Genomic DNA, 18312 nt, shown 5'->3' on the forward strand with positions numbered 1-18312 from the left:
TGTCTCCCTTTTAGCAATAAAATAAGTTCAGCATCTGCTAACAATGGAGGCAAGGCAGGCTTCAGGGAGCACCAAAGTCAGCAAAGTTCAGAGACTTCAGAAAAGCAGTCAAGCCTCACACTCACCTGGCTGCCTTCTTTCTGCCAAAACACAGCTGGCTGGGGGTTTCCTTTAGTTTCACAGGGAAATGTTGCAGTTCGACCTTGAGCAACAATCTGATCTCTTGGCCTAACCACAAACTGTGGAGGAGCTATAATTCAAAAGAAAAGAAAATGTGTAAATATCAACCACTGTCAAAGAAAAAGATATCAAAGAGAAAATCTGGCTCTGGGTGGATTGCTTAGTGCCAGAGAGAGGTTACAGTTGTTTACTTACTTCTGTGCATTTCTCCAAACACTAAGGGATAAGGGACATAATCAGCTATAACCTATTAGCAGATCTACTTTAAATATTGTCCATTATATTCCTGTGTCCTTTCTACTTGCATGGGAAAACAGATTTCTTGTGATTCTAACTTTTTGTTTTTTTAGAAAAAACATGATATCCTGCTTTGGTTATGCTTTTTAAATAAAGATGGAAAGAAATCAGTCCTTTACACAATTATCTCCCCCTTTAAAGTCCACCTCCTGCTATACACTCATTTTATTACAATATTTTTAAGATAGGCACTGGGATGTCAAAAGGCATAAAATATGATCTATATTATTAAAATGCTTCTATTCTGGAATTCAAGGTTTGAAGAGTTAAAGGCATTGAATTATTTAAGAGATGGGAGTTACATATTTGAAGTAACAAACAATATAAATGAATGTATTAAAATGGTTGTTCTAGTTAATTAATTTCATTTGGATAGGTAGATAAATAGGTTATTCTTATGTTCCCTTACTGGGCATTAAAATACAGAGAGGTAAAGTCTTATATAATAGTCATCAAGCAGCTCAAAGTTGAATAGAAAAAATTTTAAAAGCATGATGATTTTAATAACAGTAAAGACAAAACCTATAATTATCAAAGACCATGGTAAGTCAGTAGTAGAGATCCTTTCAGTGCTCTGACAGAAGCGCTTCTGTTAGGGTGCACATAGTCAGTGTGACAGGGCTTCAGGAGGGAGCCATCCCTTTGTGTTGTGGCGGCTGTGAAAGACTGTGGGACAAGGGACATGTGGGAACTCTGGGGAGAGGGCAGCATTTGTGATGAGCACATTCCAAGCAAGGCGTCTTCTGAGCACAGTAGAAGCAGCAAGAACATCTCCAGCCTAACTGTACAATCCAGCAGGAAAGGAAGGTCGAAGTTACATAAATATCATGGCAGCAAAGGAAGACTTTAGAAGCCATACTCATATTATTCTCATTCTAAATGGGGTAGTGATGATACCAAGCCATTTGGGCAGTTCTAACCCTTCGGTGAACATGGTATGGACGAGGTAGTATGGATAGGGTGGGCAACATTTAGTCCCTAAAATTCAGAGTCTGACTGACAGGCTATCAAAATGGTATTGGTGAAGATAATGAGGAAAACAAATGAGAAGCTCTAAGAGTAAGAGAGTGGTGGGGGCTGGTATAGTGGTACACTACTGTAATCCCAGTGACTCTGGAGGCTGAGGCAAGAGGATGGCAAGTTCAAAGCTACTCTGGGCAAGTTAATGAGACCCTGTCTGAAAATAAAATATAAACAGGGCTGGGGATGTATCTCAGGAGTAGAGTTCTCCAGGGTTAAAACCCTAGTATCACAAAAATATATTTAAAAAATAAAAATACATAAATAATAAAAGAGAAAGAAAGAGAGGGTAGGGATGGGGTAAAACTGCTAAAAAAAGTTCAAATTTAGATTGGAACCTAAAGATAAACAGAGACAAGAGAGTAAAAAATAAGAGAAGGTACAGTTAGAAGTTTCAACATTTTCACAAGGACATCTTCTTCAGAACCAAATCCACACTGGTTGTAAACACCATGTGTATCCCATGACTTTTCCCATCATCTGTTTCTATTTTAACTAGTTGCTTATGCTAAAAAACTAAGATGAAGAAAACACTGTCCAATAAACTCTAAGTTTTACAGTTTTACTCTGGTATACATGGCAACAATTCTAAAAGTGAATTCTAAAGAACTCTAACAATCAGCAATGTCTAATAAAAGACTTCACCAGGATTTCTTCAAGGTTTCTCAAGTGCATAAGTAAAGATTCAAGAACAGAATAAATTCAGGGTGCCCTAAATCTACAACCAATAATTCATCCTAAGAAAAATGCTATCACTGAGAAAGCAGGAGCATTTTTCTCAAAAAAAAAAAAAAAAAAAAAAAAATTCAGGGAAATTTGTATTGACTTATTTTTGGGTGTTCTATTTTCCCGGCTCCTAATTCAAGAAATTCAACACATACCCCAGGGACAGAAGGGATAAATCTACTAAGTGAAATACTTTTCTATAGCTACAGATAACAGAAGACTCATTCTAACAGTACAGAGAACCCGGATTTATGGCTCTATTTAGACAGAGGGTGGTTTATGTTGCCTTGCCTGCTCAGGAGATTACAGGCCTCTCACAATCTTGTTATTTCTACACAATTCTCCTGAATCAGCAGATACATTGATTCTTGTTCCATGTTTGCTAATAGGAATGATAGTTTAAATCAATGTTACAAAATTACTTTAGGAAAAACTTTTAAAGCATAGCAGTGGTCATTTTTCAGCAGAAATGTGAAACCACTGGGTGCTTTTACCACAGAAGATGAAAGGTAGGTTTTCATCATCTGTAATATGGCATGGAATTTTTCTAGAAAAATTATATCTTATGAAACATTTAAGAACCAGTGTATAGTTCTATGAAATCCTATTAAAAAAAAGTAATAATGTCTATGTGAACATTAGCTTTGTGAGTTTTGAGGAATTTAGTCTGTATCTCCATCATCAAAAATTAAAAACCCAATATGTTCAAAATCAGTTATTTGACACTCTTTAATAAAAGTCACCTATTCAGCTTATTAGTTCATTTGCACAGTTTTGGGTGAGAAAGAATTTAAATTGGCCTATATAACTAGTTAGTAATAGCTGAGAGCTCCAGGTTCTCTACACGGTCCTCCTTTATATGTTTTAAAAAAATAAAAACAGAATACACAAGATTGAAATCATCAAATGAAACATAAATGAAAGCAATGAAAACATAGTTTTAAGCATTTTATTCTCTGTCATCTACCTATGTCAGTAAAAGTACCATATGTAACTTAGGTATAGCTACAGATTTCTTCAAGTTTGATTTTGAAATGTTTGAAAATGATTTCTAGATGAATGATTTTGCAAAGCATTTTTGAAATCCACATCCTACAGTTTTATCACAGCTGCTAAAATACAGTCCCCCAAATAAGGATTCACAGTTGACCCTATCTATGTATACACTTTCCTGAGAAGCTTTGGTTCATCCATTATTCATTCAAAATGTACTGACTGGATTATGTAAAGGGAAATGAGAAGGAGGGGGGTATGAACAATGGTGGAGTGAGACAGACATCATTACCCTATGTACATGTATGATTACATGAATGGTATGAATCTTCATCATGTACAACCGTAGAAACGAAATGATGTACCCCATTTGTGTTTGATGAACCAAAATGCAGTCTGTAAAAATTAAAAGATAAATTTAAAAAATGTACTGATTAAATACAAATCCTAAGACATTCTACTTGGTATAGGGAATGGGAAACCAAATAAAAAATGGCACTTGATTGGGGATATAACTCACTGCTAGAGCTCTTACCTAGCATGCAGAGGTTTTGGGTTCCATCTCTAGTACAATCCCTCCCCCCAAAAAAAAGTTGTTGGGGGTTTCTCTTGTGCTATGTCAAAGACTTCTCAGTAAATATGTAAGTGAACAAATGTAGCATAATGTGATTTGTACAATAGTAGAAAATGCAAGGGATGGCTACATTTGAGCTGTGTTTTGAAGCACAGGTAAGAGATAACTAGGTGAAGAGGAGTAAGGTCACAGAACAAAGGAGCTGAACATGAGGCAAAGGCCCGTGGAACCGGATTTGGTACAGGAAGATAAAGGGTTTTGAAAGTAGAAGAAACCTGGTGTACAGAGCTGATATAGATAGGACCAAATAATTTATACAAAGGAGTTTAAAATTGTATCCTGAAAGCTATTAAGATCTCTTCAAAGATGTTTTTCTAAAAAAGATATCATCAGATACATGTTTTTAAAAAGAATGCTCTGGAAGCAATGTACATGGTGATTGGAGATGATGATTGGAAAGACAGAGACAAAGGGCTGGGACATCTTAGCAAGTTGGGACAGAAAATCCAGTGAGAATTGCTATGAATAGCACCTAAAGAAAACATTTCATCAGAACTCTTACACAACAATAAAGTGATTTAGTATCACAACATAATATTTACCACTCATGATATAATTTAGAGACCAGGAAATCATAATCTCTTCAACTTCCATCCAGTTTTACATTTTCTAAAGACCATTAACCAAAAGCTGTCAATCTTAAAAGCTCTTTTTGGGGCTGGGGATATAGCTCAGTTGGTAGAGTGCTTGCCTCATAAGCACAAGGCCCTGGGCTCAATCCCCAGCACCACAAAAAAAAAAAAAAAAAAAAAAAAAAAAAACCTTTTCATGTGATGTTTATTTATATTATACTTTTATTCTAGGTTATTATAAATATGCTCTATTTCTAATGGACACAATTATTTCTTATCAATAGGACTGAAGCCTCGTGGGTCTCAGTGGAACCAGAATTATCAAGTGTAAAATATTTTTAAAAAGGAAACTGAGAATGTTGAAGCATTTAGCAAAGTTAACCATTTAAAGAGCATTTGAGTCTGAAAAATGTATGTCCTTTTGTCACCCAAAGTCAGGTCAACAAATCAACTTGCAACGATCACTTTTACTTTTGTAGGCTCTCTTTCTCTGCCCAAGATCTATATTGCAATCTTTTTGGAGGGTATCAGTTCAAGGAATTTATTTTTGAGGTTTTAAAATGAAAAACTGCATCAATAATTCTGATAATACTCCAAAGTTTCAGCATCTCTGCCAGGTGGCAGCGAGAATGGTTTAAAAAGACAGTACTTGGCTGTTGGCACCAAAGGGAGGGAGTAGACAGGGGTGGCATTTTATCAAGACAGCACAATAGTGGGAAGTATGCTTACACAAAATGGATTTTATACAATGGCTCTCATTAAATATGAAAAAACACAATTAGGTCCTCAAGATGACAATTCAAAACACAATTTAAACCCAATGTGAATTAAGGATATCGAGTTATAAACTCCAAAAGAATATGATAGTTATAAAAATGGCAATTCTCCGATATGTTCGTTAAGATAGACGACTATAAAATACATATTTATGTCTTCTCTAAAACCTGAAAACATTAGACAAATTTCTTGTAACTATGCTGTAATAACCTACTTGCTTCATCTGTCAAGTGATTATACCTTATTGCTTTAACTATAAGAAGAAATGAGATGGAGCAAACAGTGGCACAGTTCAGTATTTAATCAACACTTACACATTAAAAAACAATATCTCTATGAGAAAAGTATGTTGTGTGATTCCCAGAGAAGTAGATCCGCATATAAAAAGGTCAATTAAGATTAGAGGTCTAGGCCAGTTCACTTGAAACTGTGTTTTGAGAATTTAAATACAACGCACAATAAATTAGATTTGATTTCTGCTAAATTATGCTTTGATACTGAATTCAGCCCAAGCTGGCTTCAATCAAAGTCACGCGACAGCTCTGTTATGCTAATGCTTGCTGGTGAGAGTGAGTGGGTGATATGGAAATCAGATGGCTGAACACGAGTAGGAAGCATAGGCCATGCATGAGGTGGGCTTTGAGATGAGGGGAGGGGGACCTTAAAGGTTAATCGCATCATGTTCAAGTTGTTTCTACAGGAAAATATGACTTTGTATGGCAGGCATTAACATGGAGATAGTCATGCAGCAGTTAGGTACATTAATACATGATACAGGGTGGTTACAGGCACACTCAGCTGCTCCCTTTCTTTGGGTGTAATTTCATGCCTGAATGAATAAACTTTTGATTCAGTAGCAATAAACATTTTGAACTTCCTGACAAACCGGAGTAGAAAACATTTTTTTTTTTGTGATTTAATATAATTTACTTATTAAATGCTAATATATTCTGCAAACATCGTTAAAAAGCAATCTCTTTCATCATTTGCTTGAGTCAAAGATTTGCTTAGTCACAAACTGTATAATACAATGACAGCAATTAACATTAATTGAGTGCTTATTAAGTGCCAGGAACTATGCTAAACCATCCAGAGACATTATTTCATTTAAAATTTTGAAACCTTATGTCTTAAATATTACCATTATGATATAAAGACCAGTAAACTGAATTTTATAAAGGTTCTACAATTTTCTTAAGGTTGAAGTCATAGACTGTAAGATAGGTTTACTTTGAATTTATTTCAGTGCCATAGTTGGACCCATAAACATGGAACTGGTAGTTTAATTTGCTGTACTTCAAATTTTGATATGATTAACTGAGAATTTCTCATGTCTAGTATCAATCAATTGAGTAAGAACTTTAGGCTACTATTTCCAATAAGGTATAATATTTGAGAAATCATAACTTGTTTTTCTTACATAGCCATTTTTTATTAAAGTAGCATAAAACCCATATCTTGTTCTTCCTACACTACCTCTAAGTACAGGCATTCTTAAATACTTTCTTCAAGTCACTCTTGATTCAAAATCCTACAGCGCTTTTCATTACATGGCAATAAAAACCTACAATGCATATCATTGCAAGGCTTGCAAATCATTCTCCCCTAAGATTTTATCATCTTGACACTCATTTGTCCCCAGACTACTTCCAGAATTTCAGCAGACCAGTCTACTCTCAATCACTCACATATATATTGGCTGTTCTTGTGGTTAACCCATCTTGATATCTATTATCCTTTGATCTACCTTGTCAACAACGATTAACCTGAACATACCCTGACCTTGTACTTGCCCTGTGTTCCCTACAATTTCAGGTACGTGCCCTCACTTGCATTGTATTTTTTCTCTGTTTTCCCCCATCTACATGTCTTACTTCCTCAGATCAGTTGTACATTCATCTTGGTACGAAGTGTTGTTTACCACCTTGCACCAAAATGTTGCCCCCAAGAGTGAATTCTAAATAAATAGCTTGGATTAGGAAATTTTAAAAAATGAATTGGTAGTAAATATTCAATATTTTTTTTTCCATTTCATTATACTGGAAGCTTCTGACACTTTCCCACCAAAGATAGTGTTGGTAATAATTTAGATGAAGGGGAATGAAAGAAAATTGTTTGGAAAAAAACATTTTTCTAACCAATTTGAACATGGCCTTCTGTAGAGAGTTCCCTACAACAAAGGGAACATTTATGATCCAAAGACTATAAACAAGTAGCCATCATCCCAGAGGAACAAAAATATATAGACAAAAATAAATATTTCATAGCAATCAGATCTAGAAGTTCCTGAACAAAGTTAGTAGGCTCGTCTTTACCAACAAGAAACAGACAGAAGTCATTTCATTACAATGCAGTGTATGTTAGGAAAGAGGTAAATGTTGATTCAATTTAAAACCAGAAGAGTTAGACTTCTAATTGATAAGTGATTGTTTTGAATTTATTTAATTTTACTTTAGTTTTACTATTTAACATTTACTTGATTCCATATCATTTCTGTTAATATTGGAAATGCATATATAATGTCATGAATATTTGATTTGAAGCAGATTAATACATAGTTCATCTCAGAGGAAGGAATGCATTTGTAATGGAAAATATAAAGTAGGAATATAGAATTTAAGATAATCATTTTTATAAAGCCCATTTAATCACATTTTATTCATTTGTCACTGTTTTCGAGGAATATAAATGATCAAATTGCTAAATTACCTATCTTTCCAATTAACTGTTTTTCTTACTGAGTCCACAGCAATAACTCTTCTAGATGAGTGAAATGGTTTCCTTGCCAGCCAGTAACTTGTAGCTAATATTAAAATTCTTATTCCATGCTAAAATACCAATTCTTATTCCATGCTAAAATTTTTTTCTTTCAACAACAATTTGTATAAAAAATACATATATATGCTTTTTGATATCAAAATGAAGATGGAAAAGTACTATATGGTTTACTAGTTTTATAAATTTGAAAAAGTAAAGTAAATAATTAAGGAGAATAGAATGACCACAATGAATGAGAGTCCTTAGATTCTTCATCTGTTCAGAATTCACATCCTGCTCTTCACCTATCAAAGGTGTCATATATACATAGGAGCATTCAATCCTTGTGTGATTAAAGGTACTGCTGTCATGCACTGTTAGTACATTTCTTACTGCCTCCTGTGGAATTTGTTGACTATGGGAAGACTACAATTTTGGAAGGTTCCTATAACACTTGAAACCCCAAAACCCTCTCAATTATTCCAAATCTATTGACCAAAGTAGGCAATGAAGTTAGCCAGTTATTACCTAGTGTGATCACAGAAATAACTGAAGTGGCCTTCTTAATTGCAATGTATAGCAACTGAGAAAGTAATGGTAAGAGAAGCAAAAGGAATGGGAGAGGGAGAAAGGGAAAGGTTGGGAAAGGAAGGGAGGAAAGATAGCATTTGATTCTTTTTATTTTTATATAGACTAAACAGGTAAGAGGAAGAGTAAGAAGTTGTTTTTCACAGAGAGAAAAATACAAGTTTTATGTTAGAAATAAAATTCTCCCAATGGCACCAAAAGTCCATTACCCTCACCTGCCTTCTATGCCATTGCTATCAATCTGGGTCATTCTACATTTTCAGTGGGCTTGTTAAACAAAGGGATTACATTAGTGGAACCATTTATTTTTCCATGTTAATTGCCTTTACTTGTTTTACAAAGTCTTTCTTAATCCTGTAATGGTATTAACTATTGCTACATTGTAATAAGTAGAATAGTTGATTGATCATATAACTAAGGCATGTTTACAGAAAATTTTAAACTTTATCATATTTCAGATTACTAAAATGTATTTCATTTCAACTGTAGGTAAGTACAGGAAATCATTGTTGATTCAACATATAAGTTGCATACAACATTTGAATTATAAAAAAAAACTATGCATTGAAAACTTTCTAGAAATATCTATAAACATTTAAAGAAATTCTGAACTCTTAAGTATCATTTCCACACATTATTCTGTCCTTTATCAATAGGGGGCTTTGCTTTTCTACTTGTCTTCCTAATTAACATACTGGGAATAAAACAAGAAAATTTTCTTACCTTTGAGAAATCTTGATTTGCAAGAGAAATACTATTAATTTTAAAACTAATTTTTTAGCAAGACAATAATAGCCACATAATTCCAAAAGCAATGATCTTATTTTTGACCAGCAAAAGGAGAATATTTTAAAATGAGGTGGGGAAAAAATCCCATCAAGGTCCTATACTACTAAATTGGGACAATAAGGCTTCTCAGATGTGAGGTAGAAAAGGTCATAACTGTGGAAGTGAGGAGGGGAAAACTATAGCTTAAAAAAGTGGTTCTTCAAGTAAATGGTGAGACAAGACATCCACTTTCAGTCACTTAACCTGTCAACTTGCCAGAACTGTCATGTCAGCATTCCAGCTAAACCAGGAAGGCTGATCACATTCCATTATCTCATTTTTTAAAGAAAGATTGCATGAAGATGCCAATCAGAAAAAGGAAAAGGAAAAAAATTCTTGCAACCAAGGAACCAATGTACTGATGCTGAAGGGTTGCTTAGTTAACGGAATTTTAATATGCAACTGCAATGTTTCTTAATAACATTAATTACACGCTTAGTAAGGCACCATCCTAACTCATTAGTGCCTTCTTTTTGTTGTATTTTATCTCCTACTAGCAGAATGAGGAATATGTGATTGGCCTGTTACCATTAATGTTGCTTAATCTTTTTATAGCACTATTTAAAGCTGCTTGCATAAACATTTTCTAGGCAAGTATTACCTATGTATGCATATGTGTGTATCAATTAACTGCACCAACATTTGGCATGCCCCTACCACATGTAAGTGTTATGCTAGAGCTAGAGGCAGCAGAAAGATTAATACAGCAACATATTTGCTGATAAAGAACCAATCATTTTGTAGGGTAGAATAAAAGAGTATCATCAATAAATCTTAGAAGCAATACTTGCCAGAGAGCCTAACAGGCATTCAAATATATTTTAACTCAAAATTTAATTTAATTTGCTAGTTTATACATTTTTAATGAATATAATTATGTACCAGTCCCTTGAGTAACCTTTAATATGTTTAAGTAAGTAATGCAGTAATTCAAATGTCATGCATATAAGACTTACTTAGGTGTAATACATATCACAATATATTTTATAGTACATGCAAACATATATATATATATATATATATATCATAATGTTTCTGTCTACAAATTGCTATAACTTATAAAAGTGAATATTTTGACCTTTTTAAAGGCATAACTCAGATGTGAATGTGTTTTATTCTGTCCATATCCAGTGAAATCTCTTAATTCTCATCTCATTGTACAGTTTCAGGCCACAGAATTTACATTATTATAATATTCAATATTTATGGCACTTTTAGGTACCAAGTTAAAATATTTAGTTTTTATTTTAATCCTATGTAGAGAGATTCTAAAATTAATGAGATTTAAACTTTTTGATGCTTTTTTTGAAATATTGCATTAAAGAATTTTTGCTCCATTTTCCTCTAATCAATATAAGAAAAGAAATAAATAATATTGGGAAGAGCTACTGTAAGCCCCAAACAATCTGTATGGTGTCTTTGCCAAATACGTTTAAGTGGGGAGGAGAAGGAGGAAGCAGGGTGAACACCAACATAACCAGCCTCCATTCTGTTACTTTTCATGTCACAAAAAATTGCCTGTCACATTGGAAAGCCAATCATTTGATCCTTCGATCATGACTTTGGAAATCAGAGACATGATTATATGGAAAACCATCTAAAATTTAGAAGACAGGTGAAAGTGAACTTAAAGAAAAGGCCAAACCTCCTGTGATGTGCAGAATTCTAACGTGATCCACATGAACTTGGTTTGCTGGAGTTACTTTCCTGATCTTGTTATATTACAAAAGGGATTCTGAAAATATAACTAAGAATACAAATCAGTTGACCTGAAGACAAGAAGATGAATCAGATGGGCCTAGCTTAATAGGCTAAATAATAGAATTTTCTACAGTTGATACTAAAAGGGAAGAGATACAAAATAAAACACATAAGGATTCAAAAACCATTGTTGACTCTGAAGACTTTGTAGGCCATTTAGGAAAGCTGAAGAGTGACCTCTCAAAACTGTGGGTGACCCTAACTTGCAGCCAAGGAAATAGGAACTTCAGTCTACAACTGCAAGGAACTTAACTCTGCCATCAACACGAATGAAATTTGAAGTTGCTTTTTTTGGAGTGTCTCCAGAGAAGAGTTTAGCTTGGTGTGTATTTTGATTTTCACCTGTTGGGACCCTAAGCAGAAAACCCTCGTTTTGCCTGTCTGCTCTTTGTATCTATAGAACTTTGACTTAAAAAATGGAGTTGTTTTAAATAGCTCAGTTGTAGCAGTTTTCTCTAAGTAATAGAAAGCTATCATTACTGAAAACCAGGTGGGGGTTTCATACGGGAATGCAAAGAGCTCACAACTTAACAAAGGTTATTGTTTATCAACAGAGTCAGTACAACACTGAAAAGAAATTGATATATATATATATATATATATATATATATATATATATATTTTTTTTTTTTTTAATAAAAGATTCAAGACAACATTCCAGGTAAGGGACTACCCAATGACCCTGATACGTTCCTCTTTTTCTTCTCTAAACACGCAAACCCTAGTCTTCTGCACTCAACTAGATAATTACCAGAAAGGGATCAAAACAGGATCTATGCAAAACAAAATAAATCCATATATACAAACAAATTACTTATTTAATTAATGAGAGAAATAAGAAAAAAAATAATTAATCCAAGAGAGGTAAAGAACCAGTAACTTCTAGGAATTTTCAAAGAAAGAGAGATGTACTTTAGAATAGCTGTCCATAGTTTAAAGGAAAGTATATGCAATGGAGTTTTTCTTTTAACAAAACCAAAAAACAAATTCATAAAGGGGGTAAATGGACTAAACAACACATGAAGATAAAGAATGTTGTATGAGAGTTTAGCAAAGAAATGGGGAAAAAAGAGAAAAAATAAATAATGTTAGCAAGAAATATGTGATGATTATAATTTCAAAATGAAGGTGATAAATTGGCATTAAAAGTCATACAACATGAAAGTTATTGACAACAAAGTCATAAATATGGAATGTCAACAAAGGAAAGCCAACATCAAAAGTATGTTTGAAGAAAATAAGTGAAAGAAAAATATTCAAAGATAAAACAGAAGAAAAAAATCCTTGAAACAAGGATTAATTAAATTATGATTCTATAGATTCAGGGGCCTTGTTGTGTCCCAGGAATATTAGAGGCAGGATGATCATCATCAAAAACTTAATCCAGCAAATGTATTTGGAAGAAGGGACCACATGGGTGTTCATATGTAAAGAGGCATTCCAACCAAGAGGGAAAGTTGCTGTGGAAGGGTCACACTTCAATACAGTACCATTCAATACCAAAACAGAATATTTCATCATATTGTGAGAAATCATAAAAATGTATGATTCAATAATTTCTACATAACCTTCCCTATTGAGACAATGAACAGACACTGTCAAGCACACCAGGCTAAAACCAGCCCAGCAGAAGTAATCTATAATTGTTTTTCATTTTAAAAAAATTAGTATTAGCTTAAGATATTTTGAACATTTCACATAATGGAAACCTCATTGGAATATGCATTTTTACCCATCATTTTATAAAAAGTATATGGAGCAATGAAAAACATGATATTTAGTAATAATTAACTGGGACTTTGTATAAAGTAACTAATTAGTGCCAGGTGCAAGAAACATCAAGAGCTTCAAGGAAGGAAAAGTGTACCCCAGGTTATGATGTAACAGTTTGTCCAATGAAGAAAGAATGCAAGGAATAAAATTCTAGATCTCCTTCCAAAACACATTCAGGACATCTTTTACAGATCGTCCATCTCAGCATGAAGCAAAATAACTACATGCTTTCTGACTTAAAAGTTACTGGAATTTTTCCAGTACCAATTTAAATTACATACAGCACATTATAGTTTCCAAATTTCGAGGTGGGGTGGGAGATGAGGGTGTCCCAAATATCTGCCACCTTGTTCTTTAGTAATATCTGATTCATAATTATCCCTGAATTATTTTTTATTCATTTATTTTTATTGTTGTTGTTAGATTTCTTGGTGACCTCAAGAGTAAAATATGTTAGAACATGCTATTACAAAACTGTGCTTCAACTCATAAAATAGATCTTTCTAAAATGAGAATATGTTTACTTTTGTGCCTAAGCAGTTAAAACATTGAAAAATATGTCCCCGTAGATATCTGTTTCTACTAATGGCAGTTTCTGTAAAATAATAATTGAAAAACGTGGAATTTTGCCAAGAATATGATTTTCTCAATACTTATGAATTCTTCCATGACCAATTATATTCTTCTATCAAAAAGAACATACTTTCATGTCACTGAATTGGGGAAAAAGTTTTTCCATAAAGTTGTGTACTGTCAGTTTGTGATATTTTAAACAAGTTTCACCTGATATGCTCAGCTTTTGGTCTCTGTACTTGAAGCAATCAGCAGATAGCATATGGTGTACAAGATCAAAAACTAGGCAGGGCTCAGCATCACAAGTAAGGCAGCTGGTGGATTTGACAGTTCTTTTCCAAATTACTCCTCATGTTTTGAGTTGCTGCTAGGAAAAAATGTGTTGCCCATCTCCAAAATAGATGTTCTTTTTTATTTTTAAGCTTGGGAAAGGCTTCCAATAGGAAAATAAGACAGATGGGTATAGGAAGAAAGATATTTATCCTTAATTAGACCATTTTCTTCTTGTCAGTTCCTTCATTGGAAGACTTCTCCACATAAACAAAAGAATATTTCAACATTCATCGTTAACTATGCCCTAGGATGCATTTTTGTTTTTCATATAAGGCATGTCTTTGAAATAGTAAAAATGGATTTTTAATTGTCAAAGTGGCATTGGTCTAGATTTTGTGGTAACCAGTGAATACAGAGGTTGAATTAAAGGGTTCTTTTGGAGATGTTGGTGACATTACAGATGAATAATGTAATCTGGAAAATACTGACTTCCACCATCAAGTGTATGATGGTTTTCTTTCAGCTCTTTTTTCCACATTGAGAATTGTCTTAATCAAGTTTTACAGAATTTCCAAAGTACAGTCTAGAAGGTGTCTGTGAATTGCACAAAGTTGCAAATTCTTTAACTCATAAGAGTCAATCATTTAGAGAAAATTCCCAGTTGGGGTTTTTAAATAAGTTCTAAATGGAACTTTCCATAGACCATCAAGAAGTTTCATCTGGTGTAATGTAGTGATTATTTTCTGAATTTGTAAGAATTCCAGAATCTGCAATGATTTCTAATTTTCTTTTGAAAGCATTGCCCTCTGAATTTTCTCTAAACTTTATGAATTGGGTTCAAATTTTTTCACCTAACATATTGGAATTAAAAGCTAGCTGATTTTATCTATCTGTGGTGTCTACAGAATATTCTTCTTATCAATTCCAAGTTTCAAAACTTTCTTCTGAGTCCACTAACAATAAAAGTTCAAATACTTATAGCTCCTAAATTTAAATTGATGTAAGAAGTTAATAGAAAGAAAAAGCAGGCTAATTTCCCTATTATCAGTGTCTTCATTAGTAATTCAATAAAAAATGTATCTAACAGTTTCCAAAATTAATAGTAGTTGTCAAGTTTAAAGTATAGTTCTTCATATTTCTGAACATTGTCATAAGTCATTCAAGATAGATTTATGAAATGACAGACTTTCCCAGAGTAAAATACAATGTGTCAAGAAGCTATTCTTTATTTCCAGTCCAATGGGAATTTAAGAATCATTTCAAATAAGAATAAAAGATGAAAATAACTTTTAAAAGGACTTTCAGGTGACAGACAAATCCCTATACTTTGTATATCATATTGTTTCAATCAGTGCATTTTTTCTTTGTTTAAAAGTCCTAAATATATCAGAAATTATTAAAATATCATTTTATGTTCTGGAAACTTGTGATATAATATAATTCAACTGGCTACAGTTTATCAGATTCAGGATCTGCTGTATAAAAATCCATAATTTATATGTAACATTTTTATATTCATTTGATGTCATTATCTTATAATAAAAATTGCTGCCAAAGCCTAATCAAATTGAATTTTGAGGTACTTATTTCCATCCTTTCAACTGAAAAATTTTTTCATCCAATCATACATCTTTTTATATTCAATATAAAATCCCTAAGTTTAATATCTTAAAATAACTTCTAAATAAAGTTGTAAATTTTCATTGCTTAGTTATTAAGAATTCCAAAAAATTCAAAGTGTTTTATCCTTTCCAGTTAATGTTATACATTTGTTATCATTCCTTTTATAAATGGATTATATATACATCTTATGGTTCTGCTTTTTTGTTGTTGTTGTTTTGTTTTGAGGTGTGGTCTCAGGAACCTTGCTCAGTGACCCTTCTTGAACTTGTGACCCTCCTGCTTCAGTTTCCCTAGTAGCTGGGATTTTAGGCATGTACCACCACACCTGGCTTATATAAATCTTTTCACTTACATTTTATTATATAACAATAATATATATTAAAATACATTCTTGGACACATAAATGAGTCAGTCTCTGGACCAGAAACCTTCTTCACAGATGCTGAGAGTGGGAAATCTGATAGAGTGGTCATGGAGCCTCCTATTGGCTCAGTTTTTGTCTTTCTTTGTGTTATCTCATTTTTCCCTTTCTCTTCTATATTTTAGATACCATTCCATTGATAAGCAAGTTACCATTCATAGAAATTCTTTCAAATACAAGAAAATTGAGATTAAATATTATAACAACATAGTCCTCAATATCAAATAACATAAATTTTAAAAGCATGATTGATTTAACATGATTTTCTGTTTCTAGAAAAAAAATAGCCTGGTACTTTATTTTTCAAATAATTTTAAGCCATAACTGTATTTAAATATATCAATAAGCAAAATACTATCTCAGAAATGAGGAATACACTAGCCAGTTGGCATATACAACACTTTGCAAATGTATAATCAATCGTAAGCTCAATCCAGTCTTGCAACAACTTTGATAAGTCAATATTAGTCTGTCCATTTTATAGAAGAGATGATGAAAGTAGGTTATTCAAATGCTACTCATAAGAAAGTACTGATTAGAAATGAATTTCAGAAGTTCAGATTAGGACACCAAAGTTCTACTTACATGTATTTGCTTTCAGTCTAAGAACATACTAGTGATAATACAGTCTGTGACTATTTCAGCCAAAGGTATGGGGAGGGTTATGAATTTGGATCAATATACATCAATGTCAACAATGTAAAGTCATTATATTAAGAAACCTTTTAAAGCTAGCTGGACAACTTAAGTGTTCCTAAAAATTGAAAACTTTAATGTTATTTCTTAGTATATTAATGAAGAAATGTGTAGAATCCATCCATTCATTCATTCATCCAACCACATATGCATCCATCTGTTAATTTGCTTGTCACACAATTACCAAGATTTCTTTTATTTAAATGTATTTATTGGGTTAAACTAAATTTCAAATGTGATACAAAAAGATTATTAAATCAATGAATTTGAAAATATTTTATCAATCGCATGCTCACAATTACTACTTAAATTTCTACAAGCGCAAGCTCTTATTTTTTTGCAAAGCTAAATGAAGAATGAGATATATTAAAAGCACAAACTAACTTTTCATGCCAAAGAACACTGCTCTCTCTTCCCTTACACACTAAGGGTCAGAATCTATTCACAATAACTTAAAGTGTTCTACTTAATTTTGTTTACATATGCATGCAGATAATAGTTATGTAGCAGGTAAAAATACTCCTGAAGAACTGGGAGTCTGTGTGTTAAAATAAAGAAGTGATGAAAGTAATAGGACTGCTTATTCAAGCTCATAATCTTTTATCTTAACCAATACCAAGCACATATAGTAATTGATATTTTTATAGATACAAGGAAAAGGGAAGAGTTATATTTTTCTAAGAAAAATTAGCATTTTATAACATTAATCATTCCTTTATGCTTTTATATGAAAACTGATACCTAAGCAATGCTTTGCAGCAAAAGTCATTACAAAAATTGTTTATCAAAGTGACAAAAAAGTCAGAAGAATTTCTATAGTAGAAAGTCCCTCAATTAATATTTGAACATGGGTGAATAATTATATTCCTGTCAAATTCTACTATGCATGAATTATGAAGCATTGTAAAAAACCATGCTAAATGGATAAAAGGATGGCTACTTACCAACAGGGCGAGCTGTAGACATTAGAATGGTGTGGTGAGAACATAAAAAAGAAATTAAAAAAAAAGAAAGAAAAAAAATTATCAGAATGCATGATCATGATGTGTAATGTTACAGTTAAGTATGGACAATAGAGTGATTTCTCGTTGCATAATATAACTTATGAACAAGGATGTCTGAGTTTGAAAAAACTGAAAGTTATAAATATGATCCCAAGAAAATATTATTTTGAATCTCAGAACTGATTACCAACAACTTTAAATATTTCAGGTAGTTTCATCATCATCACTTACTACAGTTATTATGTCAAAGACCTTGAGTTGAACAGCCTAATGCTATTTCCAAATTAAGAACCTGCTGAATATAACCATTCAAGTCACAGACTAGCAAATGTCATGTCAATAAAAGAAGGCCTCACTGTCTGATTTAAATAGCAATTGGATTTTAAGCATGGTTAGTCAGAACCATTACAAGGACTACAGAAAAGCCCCTGACGCTGCTTTTCAGTCAGTAATAAGTTAAGATCACATCACTTTTCATCCGTGGACAGGGTGGATGAAAATATAACAAATAGGTTGGAACATCCTTAGAGATTTCAACTCAGTAGCTCCCTAACTACTGTTAAGCTTTTTTCTTCTTTTGGCAGAAGCCAAGAAACAATGACTGACAAGTTGATTCTTGTTCACACAGTGAATGGCTTTCAAACTACTGCTCCAACAAATTATTATTTTTTACTATATCATAACTTTCAATCACTAAAATCAGTAGTAATAGGCTTCCCTTGTTATTAATGCACAAAAATTGTAAGAGATATACATAGGCTTAATAACCCTTTCTTTAAACAGAATAATGTCAAACCTGTTAAGATAGTAAACCAT

General features: G+C 32.8%; 1 protein-coding gene across 13 annotated transcripts in view; it reads right to left on the minus strand.

Moving 5' to 3' along the window:
* Robo2 (roundabout guidance receptor 2) overlaps nucleotides 1-18312 on the minus strand; it is a 1215662-nt gene that overhangs the window by 102393 nt on the left and 1094957 nt on the right. For 7 of the 13 annotated variants that reach the window (XM_047564676.1, XM_047564669.1, XM_047564673.1 and 4 more), the window contains exons 7-8: nucleotides 17437-17448; nucleotides 126-250 (exon numbers count right to left, since the gene is read on the minus strand). In XM_047564676.1, coding sequence (XP_047420632.1) covers nucleotides 126-250; nucleotides 17437-17448 — 137 coding nt within the window. The remainder of the gene's footprint in view (nucleotides 1-125; nucleotides 251-17436; nucleotides 17449-18312) is intronic. The other 6 variants (XM_047564678.1, XM_047564674.1, XM_047564667.1 and 3 more) reach the window with 1 other exon arrangement.

This window comes from Sciurus carolinensis, chromosome 9 (assembly GCF_902686445.1).
Source record: "Sciurus carolinensis chromosome 9, mSciCar1.2, whole genome shotgun sequence".
NCBI lineage: Eukaryota > Metazoa > Chordata > Mammalia > Rodentia > Sciuridae > Sciurus > Sciurus carolinensis.